General features: G+C 34.3%; 1 protein-coding gene across 1 annotated transcript in view; it reads right to left on the bottom strand.

Moving 5' to 3' along the window:
* Positions 1–24,764, bottom strand: part of TNNI3K (TNNI3 interacting kinase) — a 307,398-nt gene that overhangs the window by 271,404 nt on the left and 11,230 nt on the right. Inside the window, exons 3-4 of the mRNA XM_049772005.1 lie at positions 16,336–16,421; positions 15,410–15,507 (exon numbers count right to left, since the gene is read on the bottom strand). Coding sequence (XP_049627962.1) covers positions 15,410–15,507; positions 16,336–16,421 — 184 coding nt within the window. The remainder of the gene's footprint in view (positions 1–15,409; positions 15,508–16,335; positions 16,422–24,764) is intronic.

The raw sequence follows: 24,764 nt of genomic DNA, 5'->3' as shown, positions 1-24,764 counted from the left end.
ATCTATCAATCCTAGACTTCACAGTCTCATGTGGCTGCACAGCACCTCATTATCTTAATGTTGTTTGCCCAATAGTATGGCAGGAAATCTAATGGAAACATTACATAGTAATCTACCAACTTCAGTGAGCCTAAACAATATCACAGAAGTAACTAGTATAGATCAAAGCCCAGTCAATCCTTTGACACTAATATAGGAACCCAATAGAGTGATACAACCATTTCAAATTGACTTATACTGATCTAAATTTTGATGATTCCATGTGCCTTTGGGTTATAATACACAATAGAAAGTAAATGCAGTTGTGCCTGACTAGAGGCAGGCTATGGTGGTGAATGGGAGATTGGAGACACTGGTGAAGGAAAGATCATAGTGACCGTGGGATTGGTATTTGAATATTTAATTACCTAAAATGACTTTATTATAAACACATTGATAACTATTGGTGTTATAATAAAAGCTGGAGAAAATAATAATAATATTGTAAAAGAACATATTAAAAACTGGAGTAGTACTCAGGAAGAACTGACAAGGTTTTGCTAATTTTTATATTTTTTTTAATAAATTATCTTTATTTAAACACCGTGATTACAAATATAATTGTAGTTGTATGATTACAGTCATGTAAAGAACACCTCCCTTCACCAGTGCAGGATTCCAACCACCGATTTCCCAGATCTATCTACTCCCCACCCCAACCACACCTGTACTCGAGACAGGCTTTCTTTTTGCCTCATTTATTCACATTGTTATGATAGTTTTCAGTGTAGTTATTTCTCTAACTGTACTTATCACTCTATGTGGTGAGCTTCATGTCATGAGCTGCACCTACATGGGAAGATTGGGGGAAATAAGGGTTGGGACTGAGGCTGTAAAATATTAGAAATGAGATTTGTAGGGTGATATCAAGGTCACAATACAAGATGGATTTTATGTATATATAAAATATATGCATACAATACTATCAATAGGAAAACAAGGAGAAAAAAATTCCAGTGACTGTCCCAACATAAACCACTACTAAAACGGCCCGCCCTCCTTCCAAAGCGCATTTTCATTAGTGTAGGCAGAGGTAGGGGGGAAGCCTGAGGACCACTAAGAGTCCACCTGAACCCACTTCTGGCCATCTGAGCTGGCACCCAAGGAAGGCCTGGAGTCAGGGGAAAAAGACAAGGACGGCTGGGGGCCTGCCAAGCCTCCCAGCACTCCCCAGGCCAGGGAGAAGGGCTCCGGTATGAGGCCTCCCCAAATGCCATACCTGGCAAGAGCTGGTCTCCAGAATCAAAGAGGGAACCAGAAGCCAGATGTCTGCCCGCCCTCCTCCCCATGCACCTCCCCTCTGGAGTATGGAGGGCTAATTTTTATCTTAATATACTCAGCAACCATTCCAAAAGAGTAGTTTAATTTATGTCATTATTAATCAATAAGATACAAAGTAATCTCCTAAAGCATGAAAAATATAAGCTTACTATTATTTATTTATATATTATTCTAACTATTGAAATAGACATGTGGTTTACAATATAGTTACTGTTCATTCTTTATTTGTAAAATCTCACCAGCAAAGTGCCAATATTCCTTCACCATTGTCCCTACTTCCCTTTTTATTAGTACTAAATATGTGTTTCATTCTAAAGGCCTAAATTCAATCCTTGCACCATAAAGTCCCCGGAGTATTGCTTGTATGGCTTTAAAACCTGCCAATCAAATGGATAACTGAAATAAATATCATCTTTAAATAAAAGAAAAATCATATATTGAAAAGCAATTTAGGATTTAAAATATCCCAATTCTGTTTGAAAGGGATTTAGGATACAACAAATCTCCAAATTTTTTTTGTAAATTGATGGAATAAATTGCAGTTAAGTAACTTCAAGTTTATGCTACATCTAAAACTCTGACACAAGGTTTGCAGAGAGAGCTGCAAGGGTTGCAGTGAAAACTGTATTGGAAGAACAAATGCTTTGCATGCAGGAGCTCCTGATTAATCCTCTGAACCACATATTCCCCTGAGTACTTTTGGGAGCAAACTTTGACTACAGGGGCCAGCAGTAGTTTATTAATACCTCCACATGTGACCCAATTTACCTCCCCATTGAAAATTTTTCAGTGTTGCATATAATGGCCTAATTAGCTCTGATTGTTACTATGCCAACGTATCTACTAATGTTAGTGAGCTCAGTAGCTTTGTAACTAACTAAAATAAAGTAAAATTTTAACACTTTTCAATTCTACTGTTCTTCCACTGTAACTTTACCTTGTCCTCTTTCTTTGCATCTTTTGTTCTCATAATTCAACATAAAAAAATTAAAAAAAAAAAGAAAAGAAAAGGGAAGCGGGCCCCAAGACTTCTGGAACATTCACGCCTAACTAACTCAGGGGCTACTCCAGGAACTTTTGTATTCCTGAGTTTGCTTCTGCCTTTTCCAGCTTTTCTGATGACCATGTACATATCTGGGAGCCTTCTTAAGTTTGTTGGGAGCCATTAAGGAGGGGTCACAGACTGTGGGTGCTATTGGGCAGTCTCTGCTGGCAGCTGGGCAGGGTTCTCTTTCCAAAACAAGAGTAACATGGAGGTCTCAGAGGTTTAGGCATGAAAAGCAAAAAGTATATTTGAAACTGACTCATTGTCAATGGTCTGAAGTTGAAGGAACTCAGTAACTAAGAAGTCCCTGAGTATGTCTGTGTCCCTGTGTCCAGTGTCCAGTCCCTAGCCTGGGTGGCCTCGTTGAAAGCTTATAATAAAGCTAGGAGATGGAGCATTTCTTACCAGAGTTAGTAGATAAGGAAACTGGGACCAGAGATGACAGAGACAGAGATGATGCTTGGCAGATGGAGGTTGAGGGGGGCTTCCTGAGCCCTGGTTGCCATTACTCAGCACAGATGTCCCCTCCTGTGCCAAAGGCAGGCAAAGCTCACCCCAAAGGGTGCTCCTGCCAAGAGTCTAAAGTAAGGCTCCCCCAGAGGCAAGTGAGAATGGGGGGGGGGAATCCTGCCTTTAATTTCAGCAATATCACCCTGCCTCCTCCTGGCCCTGGTATTCCTCCAGATCTTGGCTCCTTTGTCCTTCCCCCTCCCACATATCCCCCCACAAGAAGACCAGGCAGATTTCCAGGACAAACCCATGAACTGGGGAGGGGGTTTCCAAGAACCTCAAACAGTGTCTTTATTTTTAAAATAAATAATAAATAAATAAATAAATGGAGACTATTTGGAGTATAAAATATGCTCTTTTATGATTAATATTTAATGAATTTTTGTAGATTTAAAGGCAATAGAAAATATTCATGTACAGTCTTGTGAAATCTGTGTTCATTCACCTTGAATCTTGGTGGATTAAGATTAAAGGTATATGACAGAAATGCACCTTGTTTTTAAAAAGTTTGACCATAGAATATACAGAGCTTTCCTACAAATTTTATGGGAAACCTACTCTTGAAGCTTGGAACAATCTTGCAAAATGTTGTCCAACTTTTTGTGGCCATGCTGTAAGAACTCTCCTGCCTTCTGAATAAGTTATATAGATAGGTAAAAAAATTCAATAGATAGATACCTACATACATGCATACATAGATACATAGATAGATTAAAAAAAAAACAAGTTTCCTGGGCTGATTGTCTAGCAAAGGACAATCTTTTAATCATCTTTATTCAGGTTCCAAATATGTGAAGTCAGCAAAGAATGTCAACTCTCCAGTCAATGGACTAACCCTATGATTTCTATTTTTGCAAATTTAAATATAAGGGAGCAAAATCAATTTTGCTCACAAAGCAGCCAAATCTATTATACATGTCTTAATTTTTAAACTGAGAATTCATGATAATAATAAAATAACTATTATATTAGAAAAATTAATTCACTATCCTTAAAAGAAAACAGTATCTCATAGTATAAAATAAACATTATAAATTAATAACCTATGGTGTAACCATATACTCACAATTATCATTTTTGTGTGTGTTTATTTTTTTTCATTCTTTTGCCTGTGTATGTATGCTTAGAAAACTGGATAAAGCACAGATTAGTAGAGAAAGTCAACCTGTCTGTGACTACTGAAGGGTCGTGCCTTTAATAGATACAAGTGTCTTGTTTTTGTTTTGTTTTGTTTTTTGTTTTTGGTCCATACCCGGTGGCACACAAAGGTGACTCCTGACTCTGTGCTCAAAAATCACTCCTGGCAGGCTCGGGGTACCATCTGGGACGCCGGGGATCAAAACTGGCTCCATCCCGGGTTGTATGCGTGCAAGGCAAATGGCCTACTTCTGTGCTATCATTCTGGTCTCAGATATAAGTGTATTAACTTCATGAACAGAGAGGTATCTACCTCCCTTGTAAAAATAAACCTAACATTTGTATAGATCTCATAGAATTAATCTATTAAATTAAATAAGTAATGAATTTAGCACAATTAAAACAATGATTTTTTTTTGTTTTAACACTTCATACAATCATACTACATGTCAGAATAGATAATTTCCCCTTTCTTTTATATAAAATCATGAACATTTGCCTATGTGTGGTCGATGTAAATATGTGCTATTCAATCTTTCAGGAAGATCATACCAGATATGTGGCTAGATGGTAGGCTTCTCTCCAAAGATTCTTTTAAGCTTTACTACAGCAATAGAGTTATATTCACTATTTTCTCAAGGTAAACAATTGATAGTGTCTGAGAAAGCTGGTTATAAATAGGTTTATCCAATTGCATTAAATGTGAATCTCTTTTGGGGCTGGATATCAGGGAACTTGCCTTACAATTAGACATTCCAGGCTCCATTCCTTGCACCCCATATTGTCCCTTAGATACCTCAGATGTTATTTCTGAATGCAGAGCCAGAAGTAAGTACTATCAAGTGTGGTCTCCACACACTCACCCCTATAAAACAAACCAAAATATTTATGACTCTGAGTCTCTTATAGTACTTTTTTTTAAACTTTTGTTAAAGAGACAGATATTTTTTCAAATCTGTATTATGTTTGGATAATTTATTATCCCGTTTTCTTTCACAAATGTCAACTCAATTTCCACATAAATCATGTACACATCCTGAATGCCTCTTAGAGTCTGCTTCTCACCAACTCAATTGGCATACCACATCATAAAACAAGATTTTTAAATGCATGCTCTAGTACTTAAAATTAAACAAAACAAAACAAAAAAAGAAAGCAAAACTAAAGTCTTCTGACTTTGAATAACATACTTTTTATTATATGTCATGTTAAATTTTACTCTTTACCATGTTTCAACTTTCATTATTTTGCTTTATGAAAACTCTTTTATGGCCATGTACCACAAACCTAAAAATAATAATAAAATAATAATAAAATAACATAAAGCCTGCTTTATACTAATGGTTGTAAAGAGGATCAAATTATATAACATATGTAAAAATTCTTGTAAATGTAATATCTTTACAGATGCATGCTAACATATTTGTGTTACTCAATCATAGATTACCTTAAAATACTCAACTTATGTCTCAATTCACTCTGTTCCTTTAGATTTAAAGCATGAATATGTCCATTTCTTTATTTCTAAATTGGCTAAATTTTTTCTGTATTAGCTCTCCTAACTTTTGAATGTTCCTTGCAGTGTCACATGAATGATGCTTTAGGGCAGAACTAAGCTTAATTTAGAGTAAAGACTGAGTGATAATGAGTGAAAATAGAAATACACAAATATTTTAATTACGTGTTTTATCTTAATAGTTTTTCTTAATTAACCCAGTATACCCAGCATAGCAATTATTACAACCTGTATAACTTTAGAACAAAAAGAAACACAAGTCATTTTATTGTCTTTGAAGCATATTAAGATTCTTCTAGAACCAGGCAATATTCAGGACTTCAGAATGAAATACACTTAGTTCTAGGCATTAAAATTAAATTTTAATGAACTAGAGCTGCCTCATGTGTCTTAGACATCTCCAATGAAAGACATTTGTAATTAGTATATATGTATATTTAAACATAAGTATATATAAGAAATGCTCACAAATGCTCACACCCACCTGCCTCTTGTTAAAATCATTCTGAATTTACCTTCACAAAAGATTCATAATAAAGGTTTTGAAATGGTGGAAATGCTTGATTTTTTTTTTGAAATTTTGAGTGGAAAATATAAATTAATAAAAGAAAAATATTCAGTGAGTACATGTGCTCTTTCCAAGATAATGACTTTAATATACTTTTGATCTATTTTTTTCTCACTATATCTGCTGATCTTTCTGTTTTTTTTAGTTTCCTGTGATGCCTTCTTCCTATAGACTGCTTCTAACTGAGCTTTGAATATACTTGCCTTTGCATTTATCAGAAAGGGACTAATCTGACTCATTGGGAGGCTAGGAAAATGCAAGCAGATAATAGAAGACTAAAAAAAGAAAGCCTGCTTGTAGAAATCTTTTTGTAATCCTACCACTAATTTATTTGTTCAATTTTTCATTTTTCTTGAGAGAAATGAATACTCATCAACTCTTTTCTAGTGCTATGGCTACCCACTTTTATACTTCCACAAATTAACTATAATTTCCCAAATAAATAGCTCACAATTTTCTAATTTCTAATTTTTGTTTTTGTTTTTTAGGTCACACCCATTGGTGCTTCTGGCTCTGCACTCAGAAATTGCTCCTGGATTGAGGGACTATATGGGAGGCTGTCCTGGGTCAGCTGTGTGCAAGGCAAATGCTTTACCACTGTGCTACCACTCAGGCCCTAATTTCTAATTTTGATGATCAAAATAGAACATTTTCTCCAAAATAAGCATGATTATTTTCTCTCTGAAGTACTTGTTTTCTTTTGAGATATTAAAAATTATATAATAATTTGTGTGTTTGTGCATTGGATATTTATTGGTAAATACACAACAAAAATTGGTCCAAGAGCTCAGAAAGTGATAAAAAAAATTTTAGATTCGTTCCCTGCCATGGTAGTAATCATAATTTTCAAGATTACGTACAAGATACAAGAGGAAAATAGGGTTTTCTCTTTTTTTCTTTTCTTTTTTTTTTTTTTTTTTGGTTTTTCAGGCCACACCCGTTTGATGCTCAGGGGTTACTCCTGGCTAAGCGTTCACAAATTGCCCCTGGCTTCGGGGGTACCATATGGGATGCCAGGGAATTGAATCGAAGTCCTTCCTTGGCTAGCACTTGCAAGGCAGACACCTTACCTCTAGTGCCATCTATAAAAGAAAGAATAACTGAAACAAAGTAGTCATTGCTGCATTTCATGAGACAAAAATTATTTTTAACATTTCTTATACCTCCAAAATATTGAATCTGATGATTACATTACCAAATTTAACATTGTAAAATCATTTGCTTTTATTTGTTAAAGACCTCATTCCTGAAGGCATGAGAGATTGCCCTTTGTGGAGGGGACTTTTAACTGGACATTGTTTAATACAAGACACTGAGATTGAGAAGTCATAAGATGTGACGACTAAAACTATGAATGCATAAAAGCATGAACGTATACTGGGCATGTGCTGTAGCCAGGGTATACTGTATCCTGTCTCTAAATTTCTGATGTTCTATCCAGAGCAGTGGTGAAAAACATTTACCCTGCTTAAGAGATTCTGGATATAACATCATTCATTGACCATCCAATACAGCCTGATTGCTGACCAGAAGCTTATGATTCTGTCCTATCATGTACCAAATCAGAGCACAGAATTTTATGGACAGTATATACGTTCATAAAGAGAAATATGTAGGGAAGAAACTAGACAGTAAAACATAGACAAATGTTCACAGTATGATATGTAAGGGGCACTTAACACAGACTTGGTGAAATAACGAAAGTTTCTTCGGGAAATCTGAGCTATCTGTACTATCTAAATAAATAAGAAGAATAATTAGCCTCTTCAGTTAACATTCTGTCTTAAAATAAAAATTTAAACCTTATTTTTAAAGCTAACTCTTCAAAATTTGTAGAATCTAAAATATTTTGCTAAGAATAGAAGAGTATGACAGAATTCATTTTAACTATTGCTCTAATTTGGAAGTAAAATTTCTCTCTAGTATGAAGCTCACTACAAAGAGTAGTGTACAGCTGGGGAAATACCTAAACTAATAACTATCATGACAATCTTTATGAGTGAGATAAGTAGAATGTCTGTCTCAAATACAGCAAGCAAGCTTGTGAAGGAGGAACGTGGGCATTGGAGGTGGGAATATTGCACTGATGAAGGGGGGTGTTCTGTTTATGACTGAAACCCAACTGCAATCATAATAAAGGTTTTATATAAAAATATTCTCTAGTTTCTAAAAGTGATAATAAAGTAATCATATTTAAAGTTTCAATATATTGAGATTTAGTTAATATGTAAAAAGTGAGATTATTGTTTTTTAGAATTTTGTTTTTAGAAAGAATGTCTATGTTCCCTTTTAGAAAAAGAATTTTTAAGAGGAAACTGAATCAAAAATGATTTGATTTTAAAATACTAATTTTAGGGGCCGGAGAGATAGCATGGAGGTAAGGTGTTTGCCTTTCATGCAGAAGGTCATTGGTTCGAATCCTGGCATCCCATATGGTCCCCCGAGCCTGCCAGGAGCAATTTCTGAGCATAGAGCCAGAAGTAACCCCTGAGCACTGCTGAGTGTGACCCAAAAACAAAAAAAAACAAACTAATTTTATGACTTAGTTAAGTAATTCCAATCTGGAAGTCAATATTTGGATTCAGGAAAAGGGAATTAAGTGAAGGGGCATCTGGGAACTTTAGAACAGAGGGCAAGAAAGCTGTTAATCTTTTACAATGGCCAATCTAGCCTCCCATAACAACAACAACAAAAAAAAGTTATCCTATCCAAAAAAATCAATACTGCCAAAACTAAAAGTTTTTATCAGAAAGAACAAAGGACTTTTAAAATATTAAAAACAAAAATGTTGATCTTACTTTTGGAATGGTTGAAAAATTAAATTGTGCAATCAAATTCATGTACAGGAACAAAAGAAAAAAGAAAAAGAACATATCAGTTTCTGGACTATAAATTAAACCACAAAATTTCTGTAAGGTATGGTTATTAGCCAGATACAAATCTGAATAAGAATCTTTTCTCCTTCCATGACCATCCCCTTCTCAATAAATACATAGTATGTTTTTTATGATACTGGAGTAAGGTCCTGTGAGATATCTGTAGGGAAGAAAAATGAACATGTTTCTTTATACCCACCATGATATATATTATTCTGCATTTATTCTTTTTCTCTGGCTTATTTACTCAGCATAATGCCCTTCGGCTCCATCCATTTTGTGGCAAATTGAATTATTTTCATTATTCTTATAATCTATTAATATATATGCATATGCACATATATTGTTATAACATGATTTCTTTATCCAGTGATCTATTCTTGAATGCATATAGTATTTCCACATATTGGCTATTCTGAATAGTGATGTAATTAATATATAGAAGTGCAGATTTATTTTCAGAATAGAATATTGGGACCTGGGGGGTAAATACTCAGAAATCAAATTGCTAGGTTATCTAGAAGCTTAATTCTTAGTTTTTTGAAGTCTCAATATTTTTTTAAAAAGTTGTGTGAATCAACATTTCCAGTAGGAGTAGGTGAAGATTCCTTTAGCCTCCTTTATCTCTTCATCCCTGCTATCATTTATTATATTATTATTTTTGTAAGAGAATAACAAATGACCTAAAGCAACAGAATCTGAGAAATGGTTTCAAAAACTGACTTTGACATGTTGGGAGATGATGTCAGGAAGGGAAAGAGGTATAGTGGGAGACAATGAGATAGAAATAGTGGAGGAAAACATGCTGATGTTAGAGCACTGTATACATGAAACTGTAACATTAACAGTATTGTAAGTATCACTGGCTAAAATTAAAAGCTTTAAAAACTAAATGACCATTTATAATTCATTATATCAAAATTTTGTTTTTTATTCACTAGAAAAAAATGCATTCAACTGTCTTTGTATTATGTGAAGTTAAAGTAGCTAATCTAATAGAGTTAGAGTTGATCTAAGCTTAGGTTTTATAAATTATAAAATTCTAATTTTAGATATTTCAAGCTAAATGATTTATCTTTTTACAATGTCTTTCATTTAAGGAATACATTCTAACCAAGTATTCTTCATGTGGAATGCTAATATGACAAGACTGTTGCAAAAGAATTTATTAAGCTGAAAAAAATAGAATATTTATATGTATTTTATATGGAGAGAAAGAAAGTTTTCTAATATTTAATATGTTTTTATACCAGTATTACACTTTAGTCAAAATCCCATACAAAATTCACTATATAATAAATATTTAGAATTCCAAATGGAGAGTAACTGAGTAAGGGTTGCCTATCATTCATTTTATAAACTTTTGAATAATATATAAGAGTGAATTTTTGCTTATGTGAGTTAAATTCTACAGATATATATTTAATACATAGTATAAACAGAATTGTTCTATACAAAATTGGCAGAGTATCTTTAAAAGATCCCTGTGAAGAAACCACAGAACCAAACTAATAAAAGAAAAGAAAAAAAATAGCAGAATTGGCACTTATTTTTCAGACAGGAATTTTTAAGTCAAATTTCTAGAAAAAGTTAGTGAAAAATTAATTACATTTGAAAACAAATTTGTCAAAAGATTGATGTTATCAAAAAGAATTTCTACAATATGGGTTTATAGGTCCTATTTTTAGCTCTGTTGAATGACCAACATATATTGTGTATATTGTGCATTGAGTTATAATTATAAATTAGGTTATTATTATAATTTATGAACAAAATTATGTTTTGGGTACTAATTTTATAGAGCATTTTATAAAAATTTGTTTCCATTAAATTTGTCTGAGTATAAACCCCATTATTTTGATGTTAGGATTTACATAGTACATTTTTAGAAAGTGATAATGCAAATATACTGTGCCCTTTCTTTTCTGGTTTTGTGTGTATTTGTATATGTGTAAAGCAACTGATACATTATATTTCTAATAAGTGTTTATTGAAATAAAAACTCAGCAATAATAGTTAACTTTTATTGACTACTTACTCTGTGTTAGGTATTTTGTGAAAAATGGCATATGTTCTGCCCATTTTAAAAGTCTAAGCCACTCAGAGAAGAAAGTAATTCTTTTTGCTTCATTTCATAGAGAAAGACGAAGAAAGCAATTTGCTTAATGATGCACAACAAGCAAAATTAAAAATGTGTCTTTCAAGGAGGCAGACTAGGGGTGTATGTGGGAGGGAACCTGAGGACATAGGTAAAGGGAAATTGTCACTGGTGATAAGACTGATATTGGAACAACAGTTTGTCTAAAGCTCAGCTATGAATAGCTTTATTAATCACTGTGTCTTGATGAAAAATTTCAAATCACAAAAAAAATTGAGCTGTAACTAGTTGCATGGATCTAAAACTGACATTCTAGTTCAAATATGGCTTGTGTATAAAGAAAGAGTCTTCATTCATGAAGTTCTTTGGAGCAGTTTCTGCTGATCTTCTAGTCAAAAACTTTGTTACAAGATTTGACAGTTAACTTTAACATGTAACCTTTGACTACTTATATATATAAAAAAAAATACCTAGAAGTTTAGTTAAAAATTTAGATCCCAGCCAAACTTCTTGGTGCCGAATTATATTGGGGCAACATAGAGAGGGAACTATTTTTTAACCTAAAGTTGTCATATGTGTATGCTAAAATTTGAAATTGTTGGAATGTGGTTCATGGTAGGCCATGTGTCTCAAGTATGTGAGGTCCCGAGTTTTATGCCTAGTATTGCAAAAGGCATAAACAAAAACAAAACCATTGTTGGGAAGGCAGGAATTATGAGAAAAAAGCCTGAAAAACCATTTAGGGAAATAGTGTGATTTTAAAAATCCTGAATATATTATTTAGAAGATAGAGTTGCATTATACAAGTAATGGGTGACCATGTAACATTTTAAAAAATATACTGATAACACAGAATTATGCCTTAGGTAGAATTGTGGGTTACAATATAAAATCAGATGAGAAAAATTACAAGAACTCTTGTATGGATCTTTGCTACTCACAAATAAAACCTATAAAATGGACCAAAAATATGACACAAAGAGAAAATCTAGAAGAGTAAATACAACACAAAAACAAGCAAACAAAATCTGTGAACTTCAGGAAAAGAAATGATCTAACGTGAATCCTCATAATCAGTCACTATAGTCCTGAGTTTCTGTTTCAGATACAATTTACCATAGAACAGAAGATAGAAAGGCAGTCTTGAAACTATTTTTAATAGTCAAAATATCTGAACCACCCATACAGAAGCAGATGAAGACAAGACTACTGTCATTAGTTAAGTTGTAAGTATGTACATTCAGCATGCATAGTTAAAACATTGTGACTGGAGCAATAGCACAATGGGTAGGGTGTTTGCTTTAGATGTGCTTGACCAGGGTTTGATACTCAGCATCCCATATTGTCTTCTGAGCCTGCCAGTAATCGTTTCTGAACACAGAACCAGGAGTAAACCCTGAGTACCACCAGGTCTGGCCCCAAAACAAAACAAAAACAAAACAAAATAAAAGGAATATCCATTTAAGGGAACACAGCTTTATCACTAACAACAACAAAATAAAATACCGAACATCATGGCATTTATGTTGAGAAAAACATAATCATTAATATGAAAAACCGGGGCCGGGTGGTGGCGCTAAAGGTAAGGTGCCTGCCTTGCCTGCGCTAGCCTTGGACGGACCGCGGTTCAATCCCCCGGTGTCCCATATGGTCCCCCAAGCCAGGAGCGACTTCTGAGCGCATAGCCAGGAGTAACCCCTGAGCGTTACCGGGTGTGGCCCAAAAACAAACAAAAAAATATGAAAAACCATATTTGAAAGCCATTTGAATACATTATATTTTAATTATATTCTAGAAATGGGAAATTACAATGATAGAAAGCATTTCAATAGTTTTCAACAGCATTAAGAGAAATTAAGTCACATGTAATAGAGAATATACTAAATGTTTTATATTTATATGAAATTCTAAAAAGAAAAAAGTAAAGTAATTTGAAAAAATAAAATTCTTTATCATTTTCCAGACAACAAAGAAGAAAATTTTATAATTGCAAGATTTTGTTATGTATTTGTAATAAAATTAGAGTAAGATTTTATTAAACTGCAACATAGATAGAACTGGAATTAGTCATGCTAAGGAAAAGTGGCCAGAAGGAGAAAGATAACTATTAGATATTCTCCTTCACATGTAGTATTATAAAGAACAAAGCCCAATAATAACAAACCCTTGAATTGAAAAACAAGCCTAGACTGACCCAGAAATGAGGTTATTAAAAAAAAAGCTGGTAGAGAAAATGAGAGGATGGATGGATCTAATGGACAGTGGTGAAAGGATACTGGCACTTAATTGGTGAATGTGATGGGGTGAAGAGTACTAGTGTACCACTAAATCATATACAGTCCATTATACCAGTGGAACCTAATTTACAAAGAACTAAAGCCTATTCTTGAAAGACAAACTGGTATCAGCATGTCTATAAAAGCATTGACTGCCCACCTTCACAAATTCTAATGTATTGAAGGAGATTGAAGGATACCTGATACCTAGTAGTGATCAGTGGTTATTGTTGCCTTTGTGCCCAGGAGTAACCCAGTAATCCATAGCACTGCTCAGGGGACCATGTGATGCCTGACATTGAATTTAGGTCTCCAGCAGGCACAGCATGCATTCAAGTCTATTGTGTTCTCTCTTCAGCCTTAAATAATTCTCTCCTTACAAAAGAAACAATTCCCAATTTTCCACATTGCCTTGATTATTCATTACCAAATTAGAATTATTCATTACCAAATTCCTATTATTTGATCTTTATTCAGCAGAAGTCAGCTTTAGACACTGCTTTTTACACCCTGAACTCAAACCTAAAGCAAGTTTCAGGATGATTAATAGATATTAAAGACAATTTTGCACTTGACTGAAGCATGCGTCCAAAAGGAATAGGAAGAATTGAGTGGGTATTGACTAGAAATGAAAAAGGATGAGCATTGGAACATCTGCAGTATGAATTACAGAGGAGTATGCCAATCTGAGTCATAAAAACATATGGCTTTTTCCCTCTTTAAAGGAAATTAAGTAGCAAAGTAAGATATAAGCAGAGGCAATATCTTCTCTCTCTATCTATCTCTCTCTCTCTCACACACACACACGTGTACAAATACTTGCATACAAAAAATAAAATGCTGTCAGAAGTTTACATAAAGTAAGAAAGAAAATCTAAAATATATAAACGAAAGTCTGGAATGCATGAAATTTTTTTATTTTATTTTTTGCTTTTGGGCCACTGCTTCTGATGATCAGGGTTTACTCCTGGTTGGTTATGTACTCAGAAATTTCTCCTAGCTCGGGGGACCATGTGAGACACTGGGGATAGAACCAAGGTCCGTCCTGGATAGGCCACGTGTAAAGCAAATGCCCTACCACTGTGCTAACACTCAGGCCCCTAAAAATACTTGATTTTAAATATTATTCTAACATTTCCTACATAGCCATTATTTTTGTGTAATAAACCCACATCTGCATTTTATTATGATAGCTTAATGATTTTCAAAACAATGTATATGAATCCCAGTATGATACTTAGCTCTCAATTACAGAATAAAGAGATATTTATTAGGAGTGGAGAATATGTTATGTTTAACTTTTTAAAATAAATCTTATTTTTTTTAATTCTAACCCTTTTTATAAGTCATCTCTTTTAAACAGGTATTAAACTTAGGTTGGAACCAGAAAATAATTGAAAGAAATAAAAAGCTAAACCAAAGGCAGAAAAAATAAAAGAATGAAACAAATGATAACATTAAAAATAAAATGGCTTATTATTAAGAGTAACATCCAGAATGCAACTTCAATGTGCATTCATTTAAAAATCTCCATCATAGAGGTAGTTTGGTCTACTGATAAGGAGCTCTGACAAGAAATTAGACTCAGGTATTAAATTCTAACTAAACCACCGGATGAACACAAAACCTTGAGAGTAATAATACTATTCAGTCACAGGTTTTCAATGAAAATGAAATAACAATTCATTAAAAAGGATGTGTCTGGTATATAAATATTACCGGATAAAGAGAAATAAATTCATATTGAATATATTGATCACTCTAAAGCTTCCTTTGATTGCTAATTAAAAGCATTTTGTCAAAATGTTTACATGATCCTTGGTTCTATAAAGTTTAGGGATTGAGGTCAGAGAAATAGTACATCAAGTAGGGCACTTGCTTTGCAAATGGCAGCCCAGGATTTGATCTCCAGTACTACAGCAATTTCCCTGAACACAATACGAAGCAATCCCTGAATGCAAAGCCAGGAGTATGCCTTGAGCACTATTCATAGTGGCCCTGAAGGGAAAAAATATAAATAAAAAAAACCAAGATATAACATATGTAAAGACAAATGTGTCTACCTTGTATACTGCTAAGTGCAAAGCTGTAAATCCATTTCTTGAAAGTCGTGATGGGCGGAGTCCTTTTAACATAAGAGTTCGGATATGTGACTTATTGCCTAAAAAAGAATGAAAAAAAGTTGAATTGTTGTGAGTTATGCTAAATTGCTTCAAGTATCACTTTGACCCAAATATCACACACTGATATATAAAATATCAGATATTTGTTGAATATATTTTTTGCAAGTTAAAATTGTTTAATCATTTTAGAGTACTAAAATACAATATAAAATGGTTATCTTAGATATATGTTTAAGTTTAATAATTAATATTCTTAGTAGTAAAAATTTTTACCATTCAGAAAATTGTACCAATGGTTTGAATTTTAAGGCATTGTCTTATTTTTTAAATGTAGTTATCACCATACATTATATTACATAAAATATTAAAAATTTATCCAAGTAAACTACTGGTAATAAAGCATAGATAAATATCTAATTGTATAGAATTCCTCGGGACATGTTTAGCAAGAGACCATACATATTTTTTTATTTAAACCATTGGGATTTACAAACTTATTCATAGTTGAGTTTTACACATGGCAATTATTCAGGACCAATCATACTACCAGTGTCAACCTCCGTCCACCAATGTTTCCAGAGTCCATCCCATGCCTCCACCACCCTACCATATTAACAGACCCTTTTTTAATTTTAATTATTAAAATTTGGGTTTCATAATTTTGTTCATTTTGGCTTGGATATTTAATTCTGTCCTTTCTTAATACAGCCTGATAGCTACTGCTTCTACTGAAAGTTACAGGATAGTAGGGGTAAAGCATCAGAGAAAATTGAGCACATATAGAATTCTTTAATAGACTATTAAGCAGCTCAAATCACTGATTATAAATATATATATAACTAGTTTATTGAGTTTCAAGCACTCACCTCCACAAATGCAGCATAAATGAAGTAGAGATAACCCATTTTCTGTGCGATAATTTAAGTTGACTTTATTGAATGCATCATCAGAGCTGAAAAAAAACAATCAAAATTTATAATCAAATAATAATATAATCAATATAATATAATATAATAATATATAATATATATAATATAATAATAATATAATCAAAATTCTATCTTTCAGAGGCTGCAGAGATAATACAATGGGTAAAGCACTTGCCTTGGATAAAGCAGAGCTAAGGTCAATTTCTAGCAACCATATGGTTCTCTGGAGCCATGCCAAGGAATGATCTCTGATTGCAGAGCCAAAATACAGATGAATGTGGCACAACCAAAACTTTTAGGTTATACCTTATTTTACCTTAAACAAAGATCATACCTGGTTCCTTTGTATGTTTGTTTATAGCTTGGAGTTATCCCAAGACAGAGATTTTCTTACTTGTAAATCTTAGTGAGACTTGCTTGCTCAGGGTAGCCTGAGCTATCTGTCCTGACTGCTGCACTCAGGGGTGGTCTCTGTAGGAAATAAAAATGGTTGTTCTGGGGCAAGAGCTGTGGCCCAGGTGGTAGGGCATTTTACTTGCACACACTAACCTAGGAAAGACCACTGTTTGATCCCCTAGCATCCCATATTGTTCCACAAGCCAGGTGCAATTTCTGAGCACATAGCCAGGAGTAACCCCCTGAGCATCACTGGATGTGGCCCAAAACCGAACAAAAAATGGTAGTTCTGGCAAGTTGTTTGCTCTCCATATGAGGTAGAACACTGTCAGACTACACACTTTTAGTTTTGATTATTTCATACGCGACCCTAATTAGACTCCTTCACCTGTGGTTAGTGATTTAGTATGTGGGGTGATTTTACACATAACCACAACAAAAGTTCACCTCTTAATTTATTTTCTCTTGTTTGAAAAGATTCAAAATAAAATCCAATACCATAAATTTGGAAATATACTTGTTTAGGATTCTTTGTATCTTAAAAAATGCAAATAAACATCTATATGAGAATTATAAAAAATGTGATACTATTTGAAAAATAGGCCATATTTAAAAGCTTCCACAATTCAGTATTCTAGATAGAATTTGAACTTGAGGGAGATTCCTGTTAAATTAAAATTTATATATAAATAAAACCCAAAATAAATTTCAAAATAAACTCATTTCTATCATTCTCAATATTTTGCATCTAAGTAATGCAGAAACTGAAGAAATTCTCTCCAAAAAGAAAACATGGGAATGGGAGGTTACATTTGTTAAGAATATGTAAAAAGGAGTATCATGCAGTGCATTACAAATTTCTGCCTGAAGCAAGTTTTCTTGAACTCTGACTGGGCCAGATTTTACAGATAAAGAAGGTTTGAACTCTGATAAGGTACAAATATACAAACCCAGGGGAGAAGAGTGGTAGTGTTAGTAATTCAATTAATAAAATCCTTGCTATTGTCTGAACAAAAACACTGCCCTAGGGGGCGCCTAGAGAACCTTAGGCAACCTTTGAAAAAGGATGTAAAGTAAAAATTCTTGACCTCTTGAGGTCCTTGAAACTCCCAGGACATTTTTTCCTTAGAAATGAGATCATATACTTGGCCTCTTAGGTCAAATTCAAGCTACCACCTGCCTATTTAAATCTCCAGCAGCTTTAGTGAGATAGCATAATCTTGGGTGAGAGACCTTCCAAATCATTTGAACAGTACTTACACTTGAAATTCAGAACTATAAATTCAGAACATTATCATCAAGGCTGTAAGTTAAGAACTTCAAAAGCTATTGGAATTTTAAAATGGAAAAAGAAAAGGTGCTAATCTCTAGGGTGCTGCTGGAAAGAGAAAGACTCTAAATCTAGGAACATTGGCTGATAGTGAAATAATTTAATTTAAATGGCAAACTCAGTGGCTGTTTCTACGTGTGTGTGTTCTTTTCTTTTCATAGATACAGAATTATTCCAGAACTTTTCTACCCTCTTCATCTTTGTTTTCCCCCAAGATCAACTTCCTAGCAACAAACTCCACAGACATACTTTCTTTCTCACATTGTTAATTTGAAATTCTATGTGTCAAAGTGCAAAAACTTCTAAGGAGTGTTAATATGTACGGTCCTAAGGAGCACAGAATTTCATAAAATGAAACAATAGCGGAAGCAAGCAGACATTTCTATTTTGGAGAAATGTGGAATTGGAATGCTGTGTACAGGAAACCCTATCATTAGCGCATTGTAAATTGTAGTGCCAATACAAATATTTTAATAAAAGTTAACAAATTTCTTTCCATTTGCATTTTTCTTCACTTCAATTATCATAAGTAGCCCTACATTCAAAACCTGTCTCTACCAGGCACCTCTCTTGCTGAAAACCTCTCACCAACCGGAATCTCCCTATCCTCCTGGTGAGCAAAACAGGAAGCCAAAGACCCCTCCCAGATGTGGACAGGTCTCTCAAGGTGAGCAAAACAGAAAGTTGGAGGAGGGGAGTAACATCTAAAAAAAAGCCTTGTTGTTGTTGTTGTTGTTGTTGTTTTAGATTTTTGGGTCACATCCAACTTTGCTCAGGGGTTACTCCTGGCTCTACACTCAGAAATCGCTCCTGGCAGGCTCCGGGGACCATATGGGATGCCGGGATTCTAACCACCGTCCTTCTGCATGCAAGGTAAACACACTACTTCCATGCTATCTCTCTGGCCCCCCAAAATCCATTTTTGATTAAAATAATATACTGTTTTAAATGGATGTCCCAAATGAACCTAATTATAACTAGTGTAATTATCTGATGGTATGTGGAATAATTACACAATAACATGATTTGGAAACGTGTGCTCTTTACCTGAGTCAGGCTTGTGAACTTACAAAGACAATTGTACGATAGATGTCTTAGGGAAATTAATATAAATGGATAATTTTAAGCAAAGTGCAGTGACCCAGACTTAGTCATGCATTCACAAAGCTTTTCTTTGTGAATATGATTCCAAATAACACAGTCTCCAAAACTGACCATTATTTTTAAATCTAGGTATAACAGAGTTTTGTCCCCTTCAAAAACGGTAGGAAATCCGTGTCCATAAGTAAAAAGGAAAGAAAACTCATTAGGGAGGGGCCAGAGCATTAGCACAGTGGGTAAGGCATGTGCCTTGTACTCAACTGACCCAGGTTTGATCGTTGGCATCCCACATGGTCCCCTTTGCCTGGCAGGAGCAATTTCTGAGCACAAAGCCAGGAGTCATCCCTGAGAGTCACTGGATGTGGTCCGAACTCTCCCCCTCGCCTCCCCCCAAAAAACCTGATAGTGGAGTCATAGAGAGTATACAATGTGTAAGGTACCTGCATTGCATATGGTGAACCGGAATTCAATCTCTGGTACCACACAGATAGTTTCCTGAGCACCCCTAAAAGTGATTCCTGAGTACTGAGCTAAAAGTAAACTAAGTACACTTGGTGCTACTCAAAAATATTAATAAATGAATGACAGATTAGTAAGCACAGATATTGAATAATATGGTCTTAAAAACTCTGAGCTGCTTTGAATTTTTTTTTCTTGGTCATTCTATTCAGTAAAAGAAGCACACAAGGTCATAGAATAACAACAACAACAAACAAACAAAAACAAAACAGTGACCCATAATGAACTAAATGCAAAACAATGAAAGAATAAAAAGCTGATATATCCCTTGTTATATAATAAACCATTAAGAGAGTTTAGGGCCGGAGATATAGCATGGAGGTAAGGCGCTTGCCTTTCATGCAGAAGGACGGTGGTTCGAATCCCGGCATCCCATATGGTCCCCTGTGCCTGACAGGGGCGATTTCTAAACATAAAGCCTGGAGTAACCCCTGAGCGCTGCCGGGTGTGACCCAAACCCCCCCCCAAAAAAAAGAGAAATAGTTTTCTATATATCTTTAAGAAAAGTTAATAGGGGCCAGAGATAGAGCATAGAGGTAGGGCATTTGCCTTGCATGCAGAGGATGGTGGTTCAACTCTCATATCGTCTCCCAAACCTGCCAGGAGCGATTTCTGAGTATAGAGCCAGGAGTAACCCCTGAGCGCTGCCGGGTGTGACCCAAAAAAACAAACAAACAAACAAAAAAAAAAAGAAAAGAAAAGAAAAGTTAATAATCCTGTCATGTTTTGATGCTTTAAAGTTAAAAAAAACTATTTACAAATTAGGTATGTATACCAGAATTCAAATCTATACTGCTTTTGGCTTTTTTAAATAAATATCTTTATTTAAGCACCATTATTACAAGTATGTTTAAAATTGGATTTTAGGTTTATATAATATATATATATACATACATACATACATATATATGTATATATATAAAAGCAGTATAGATTTGAATTCTGGTATAAATACCCAATTTGTCAATAGTTTTTTCTGATTTGGGGGTCACACTCAGCAGTGCTCAGGGGTTATTCCTGGCTCTACTTTCCGCTGACTAATGCCCTCCATCTCCCTTCTCCCCAACCACTTGCCAGCATTCAAGACAGACACTCTATTTCTCTCATTTGCTACCTTTGTCATGGTAGTTGTTAGTTTAATTTCTCTAAATGAACTCACCACTCTTTGTGATAAACTTCATATCGTGGGCCGGTCCTTCCACCCTCATCTCTATTGTCTCTGTGCATTATTTAAGTATTGTCTTTATTATTATTATTTTATTATTATTGTCTTTATTTATTTTCTTAAAACACATAGATGAGTGAGATTATTCTGTGTTTATCTCTCTCCCTCTGACTTATTTCATTCAGCATAATACTTTCCATGCACAAAAGTCAAATACAAATGAATTAAAGACCTTGATATCAGATCTGGAACTATAAGCTATATAGAAGAACACATAGGTAAAGCACTCCATGACATTGTGATTAAAGGCATCTTCAAGATGCTTTTGACTTTTAAGAAGTCTCTCTCCCTCAATTTGACTAAGTTTTCCCCAGCACCCCATATAGCTCTCTGAGCCAGACCAGGACTGAGGAGCAAACCCTAAGTTACTCTGGTATGCCCATCAATTTTTATTCATGTACTTATTATTGTAGTTTATGTAACAAGCTTAAAATAATGGTAACATTTATGGTTTTGATGTACCATGACCAAATCTACAATCATTCTTAATGTGCTCAAGATCTTCTACAATGTATAACTTTACCTACTAGTTGAAAATTAGAGTTCCTTGAGATGTTAAGGACAGGACAAATGTACCACTTTTACATGTTTTATTTTTTACATGTTATATGTTTACAATATGTTATATATTTTTAAATTAGTCAAGGATATTTAGATTTAAAGATAATTTTCTCACAAGTTTATCTACCAGGAAAAATGCAAGTTTGGGACATGTTGGCTAAGTAAGCTGCAGAACACCTAAGTATTGCTTTGGAAACGCCTCTCTCAAACACATTCCACATCCCTAAATCCATAAAAAATAAAAAAAAACTTACCTGTCTAAAAAGCAATTGTCTATATAACAGGGCATAAATTTATTTGAGAATATTAGGGGTGGTGTTTGGAGTTTTTTTTTGGCTTTATTTCACATAAATACCTTCTCTTTATAATGTGAAGTAGCCTGCACTCTATCAAAGTTCCAGGTACCTTTTTAACTTGGTTTATGCTTATTTGACTTTTTAACCTTTCTTTCCTTTGATCCCATTTTGATATAAAAATATTTCTGTGTGAAATTATATTTTTCTTACTAATCTGCCTGAAATAATGTTTTGAAAAAGCATCAGAAAAAACTCAGAAAGATAGAGAGATTTTCCTTTTTTCTCCCCTTACATAGCCTATATCTTGGGATAATCTTAGAAAAATTTTAAAAACAACTTGATATTCTTCAAAATCTCCTACTTGAAATAAGATTTTGACAATGGCTTAGAAAGCTATAAATAATTTATGTTCACAGTGACTGTCAGGCTTCTAAAATATGTCTGACCTTGTCCTCACATGTTTTAAAAGATGGTACATCATAGCACTGTATTTGGTCCCTTGTACATTGCCAGGGGTCACTTAGCACACAGCAGAAATAGCTACTGAGCACCTTTGGATGTGATTTAAAAAAAAATGACAAAAATGGTCACCAAGTTCACTGTTGTAATACCTAGTGCTTTTCAGTGATGCAGAACAACTACTGGAAGTTGTTTTCAAATACAAGTCCAGTGGCATCATTACAGTAAAGAAGTCAATTTTAACAATGAAAAACTTAAGAGAACAACAGATTCAAAGGAAATAAAAAATCTGTGCTTAAAAAACATTTGAGCTGGGCTAGAGTGAAAGCACAGCAGGTAAGGCATTTGCCTTGCCTTCTAATATAATAGTGACTGACCTGTGTTCAATTCCTGTCATTCTGTAAGTTCCTCCAAGCCTACCAGGAGTAAATACAGAGTGCAGTTAGAGCAGATCCTAAGAACCTCTAGGTGTGGTTCCCAAACAAACAAACAAACAAAAACAGCATTTGAGAGGTAGATATATTTACTTATTTTATTTCAGTAGGTAGCCATGATCATGTATTCAAGACATACTTAATATCTAGTATGTTCTTTTTCTCTCTTATTATTTTGAACTATACCTGCCTATGTTCAGAGTTACTCTTAGATCTGTGCTTAAGAATCACTCCTGCGGCATGCGGGGAACCAATCATATGAAATGGCATACAGCAAATCTGCCTTGACCCCTGGGCACTAAATTTGCTTATACGTGGATGGACAAGGAGACTATTATGTTGAGTGAAATAATCAGAGGGAGGAAGATAAGCACAGAAAAGTCTCACACATAGATTTAAGAATAATAAAAGACAGTATAATAATAACACTCAGAGACAATAAAGATGAGAGTTGGAAGTACCAGCCCATGATATGAAGCTTATCACAAAAATTGGTGAGCACATTTAGAGAGATGACTACACCAACAACTAATATGAAAATAGTAGTGAGTGAGAGAAATAGAATGCCTGTCTCGAAGAGAGGCAGGGTTAGGCTGGAGGTAGGAAATGGGGGTCAATGGTGACACGAAAGTTGCAGTGGTAAACAGGATGTGCATTTTATGGTTGAAATTACAAACATGTTTGTAACAATAGTGCTTAGCTAAAGAAATTATTTAAAAAAAAACTCCAACAGGGTCCAGAGTGGTGGCGCAAGCAGTAGGGCATTTGCCTTGCACATGCTAAACTAGGACAGAACACGGTTCGATCCCTAAGCCAGGAGGGATTTCTGAGTGCATAGCCAGGAGTAATCTCTGAGCATCATATGGTGTGGCCCAAAAAGCAAACAAACAAAATATCTCCAACAAATACAGTTGAATGTTGTAACGTAGAAGATGATTTTAATAAACTAAAATATGACCAACAAAGCACATCAGAAATGTATATTGACACATAATTAAAAATAATACATGAGTTCTATAGAAATTACTCAATTATTATTAATTCTAAAGTCAAGGAATTGGAAATTTGACTACACATATGGTCCAGTGTATAATTCTAAATAGTTTTATGCTTAAAACTGAACTACTGCTTGTTGCTTTTGTTCTCTTCAATTCTATCCTCCTTCACTACTCAAGCAATTTCTAATGCTAACAAAAATGAATCAACATAAAATAGGCTCCTTTATATATCACAGTCAAAAATAATCTTTTTTATTTGATTTGGGAGCACACCTGGCATTGCTCAGGGGTTGCTCCTGACGCTACATTCAGGAATCACTCCTGATGGACAGGGGGCACATATGTATTCTAAGCTTTGAACCGAGGTTAGCAGCCTGCAAAGCAAGGAAGCTATCTTCCTTATTATCTTTCTGGACTCAGTCAGTATGATTTTAATAATAATTTTTTTCAAGTTTAGTAATTGCAATAAAAATTCTAGTGAGTTGTTTGGGGGGCTATATTTGAATCCTAATTCTCACTTCCATTAACTTGTAGTCTAAAGTTTCTTTTCAGATAGATGCAATTAAAATGTTCAAGAGTTTAATGAAATCTTTCTTAGGAGAGAGTTCTTTTTCTCTTCCTTTTCTCTCCTAATGTAAATGTGTATGTCAGATTCAATGCCAACTGAGCATCATTTATGTATTCTAATACCCTAAGCTCAATTTATTTTTTAATTTCCCTTTTCATCACTTGCCATGCCTTACTGTGACTTAACATAGCCTAATGAGTTCATAGTGCTTGCTGGGGCATGGATGAAGTTCCTAATTAAAATGAAGTTACTATTAGGAATGTATTCCTAATAGTAAATTCTGTCCTTAATTATTAAAAAATGGAAGTTCTGTACCCAAAGGTTACTTTCTTTCTTGTAGCATAATGAACTCTTTTCTTTGCCTTCACCTTTTATCCAGAAAAAGTTTGCAGTTTTGTGATCCAATTAAACTTTTCTCATGATTTCATCTTTTTAAGAAGATATCTGACATGACCACAAGTGGGAGCTTATTAAAATGT

The sequence above is a fragment of the Suncus etruscus genome, chromosome 4, assembly GCF_024139225.1.
Source record: "Suncus etruscus isolate mSunEtr1 chromosome 4, mSunEtr1.pri.cur, whole genome shotgun sequence".
Classification (NCBI taxonomy): Eukaryota; Metazoa; Chordata; class Mammalia; order Eulipotyphla; family Soricidae; genus Suncus; species Suncus etruscus.
This window is presented reverse-complemented; position numbering and strand designations above follow the sequence as displayed.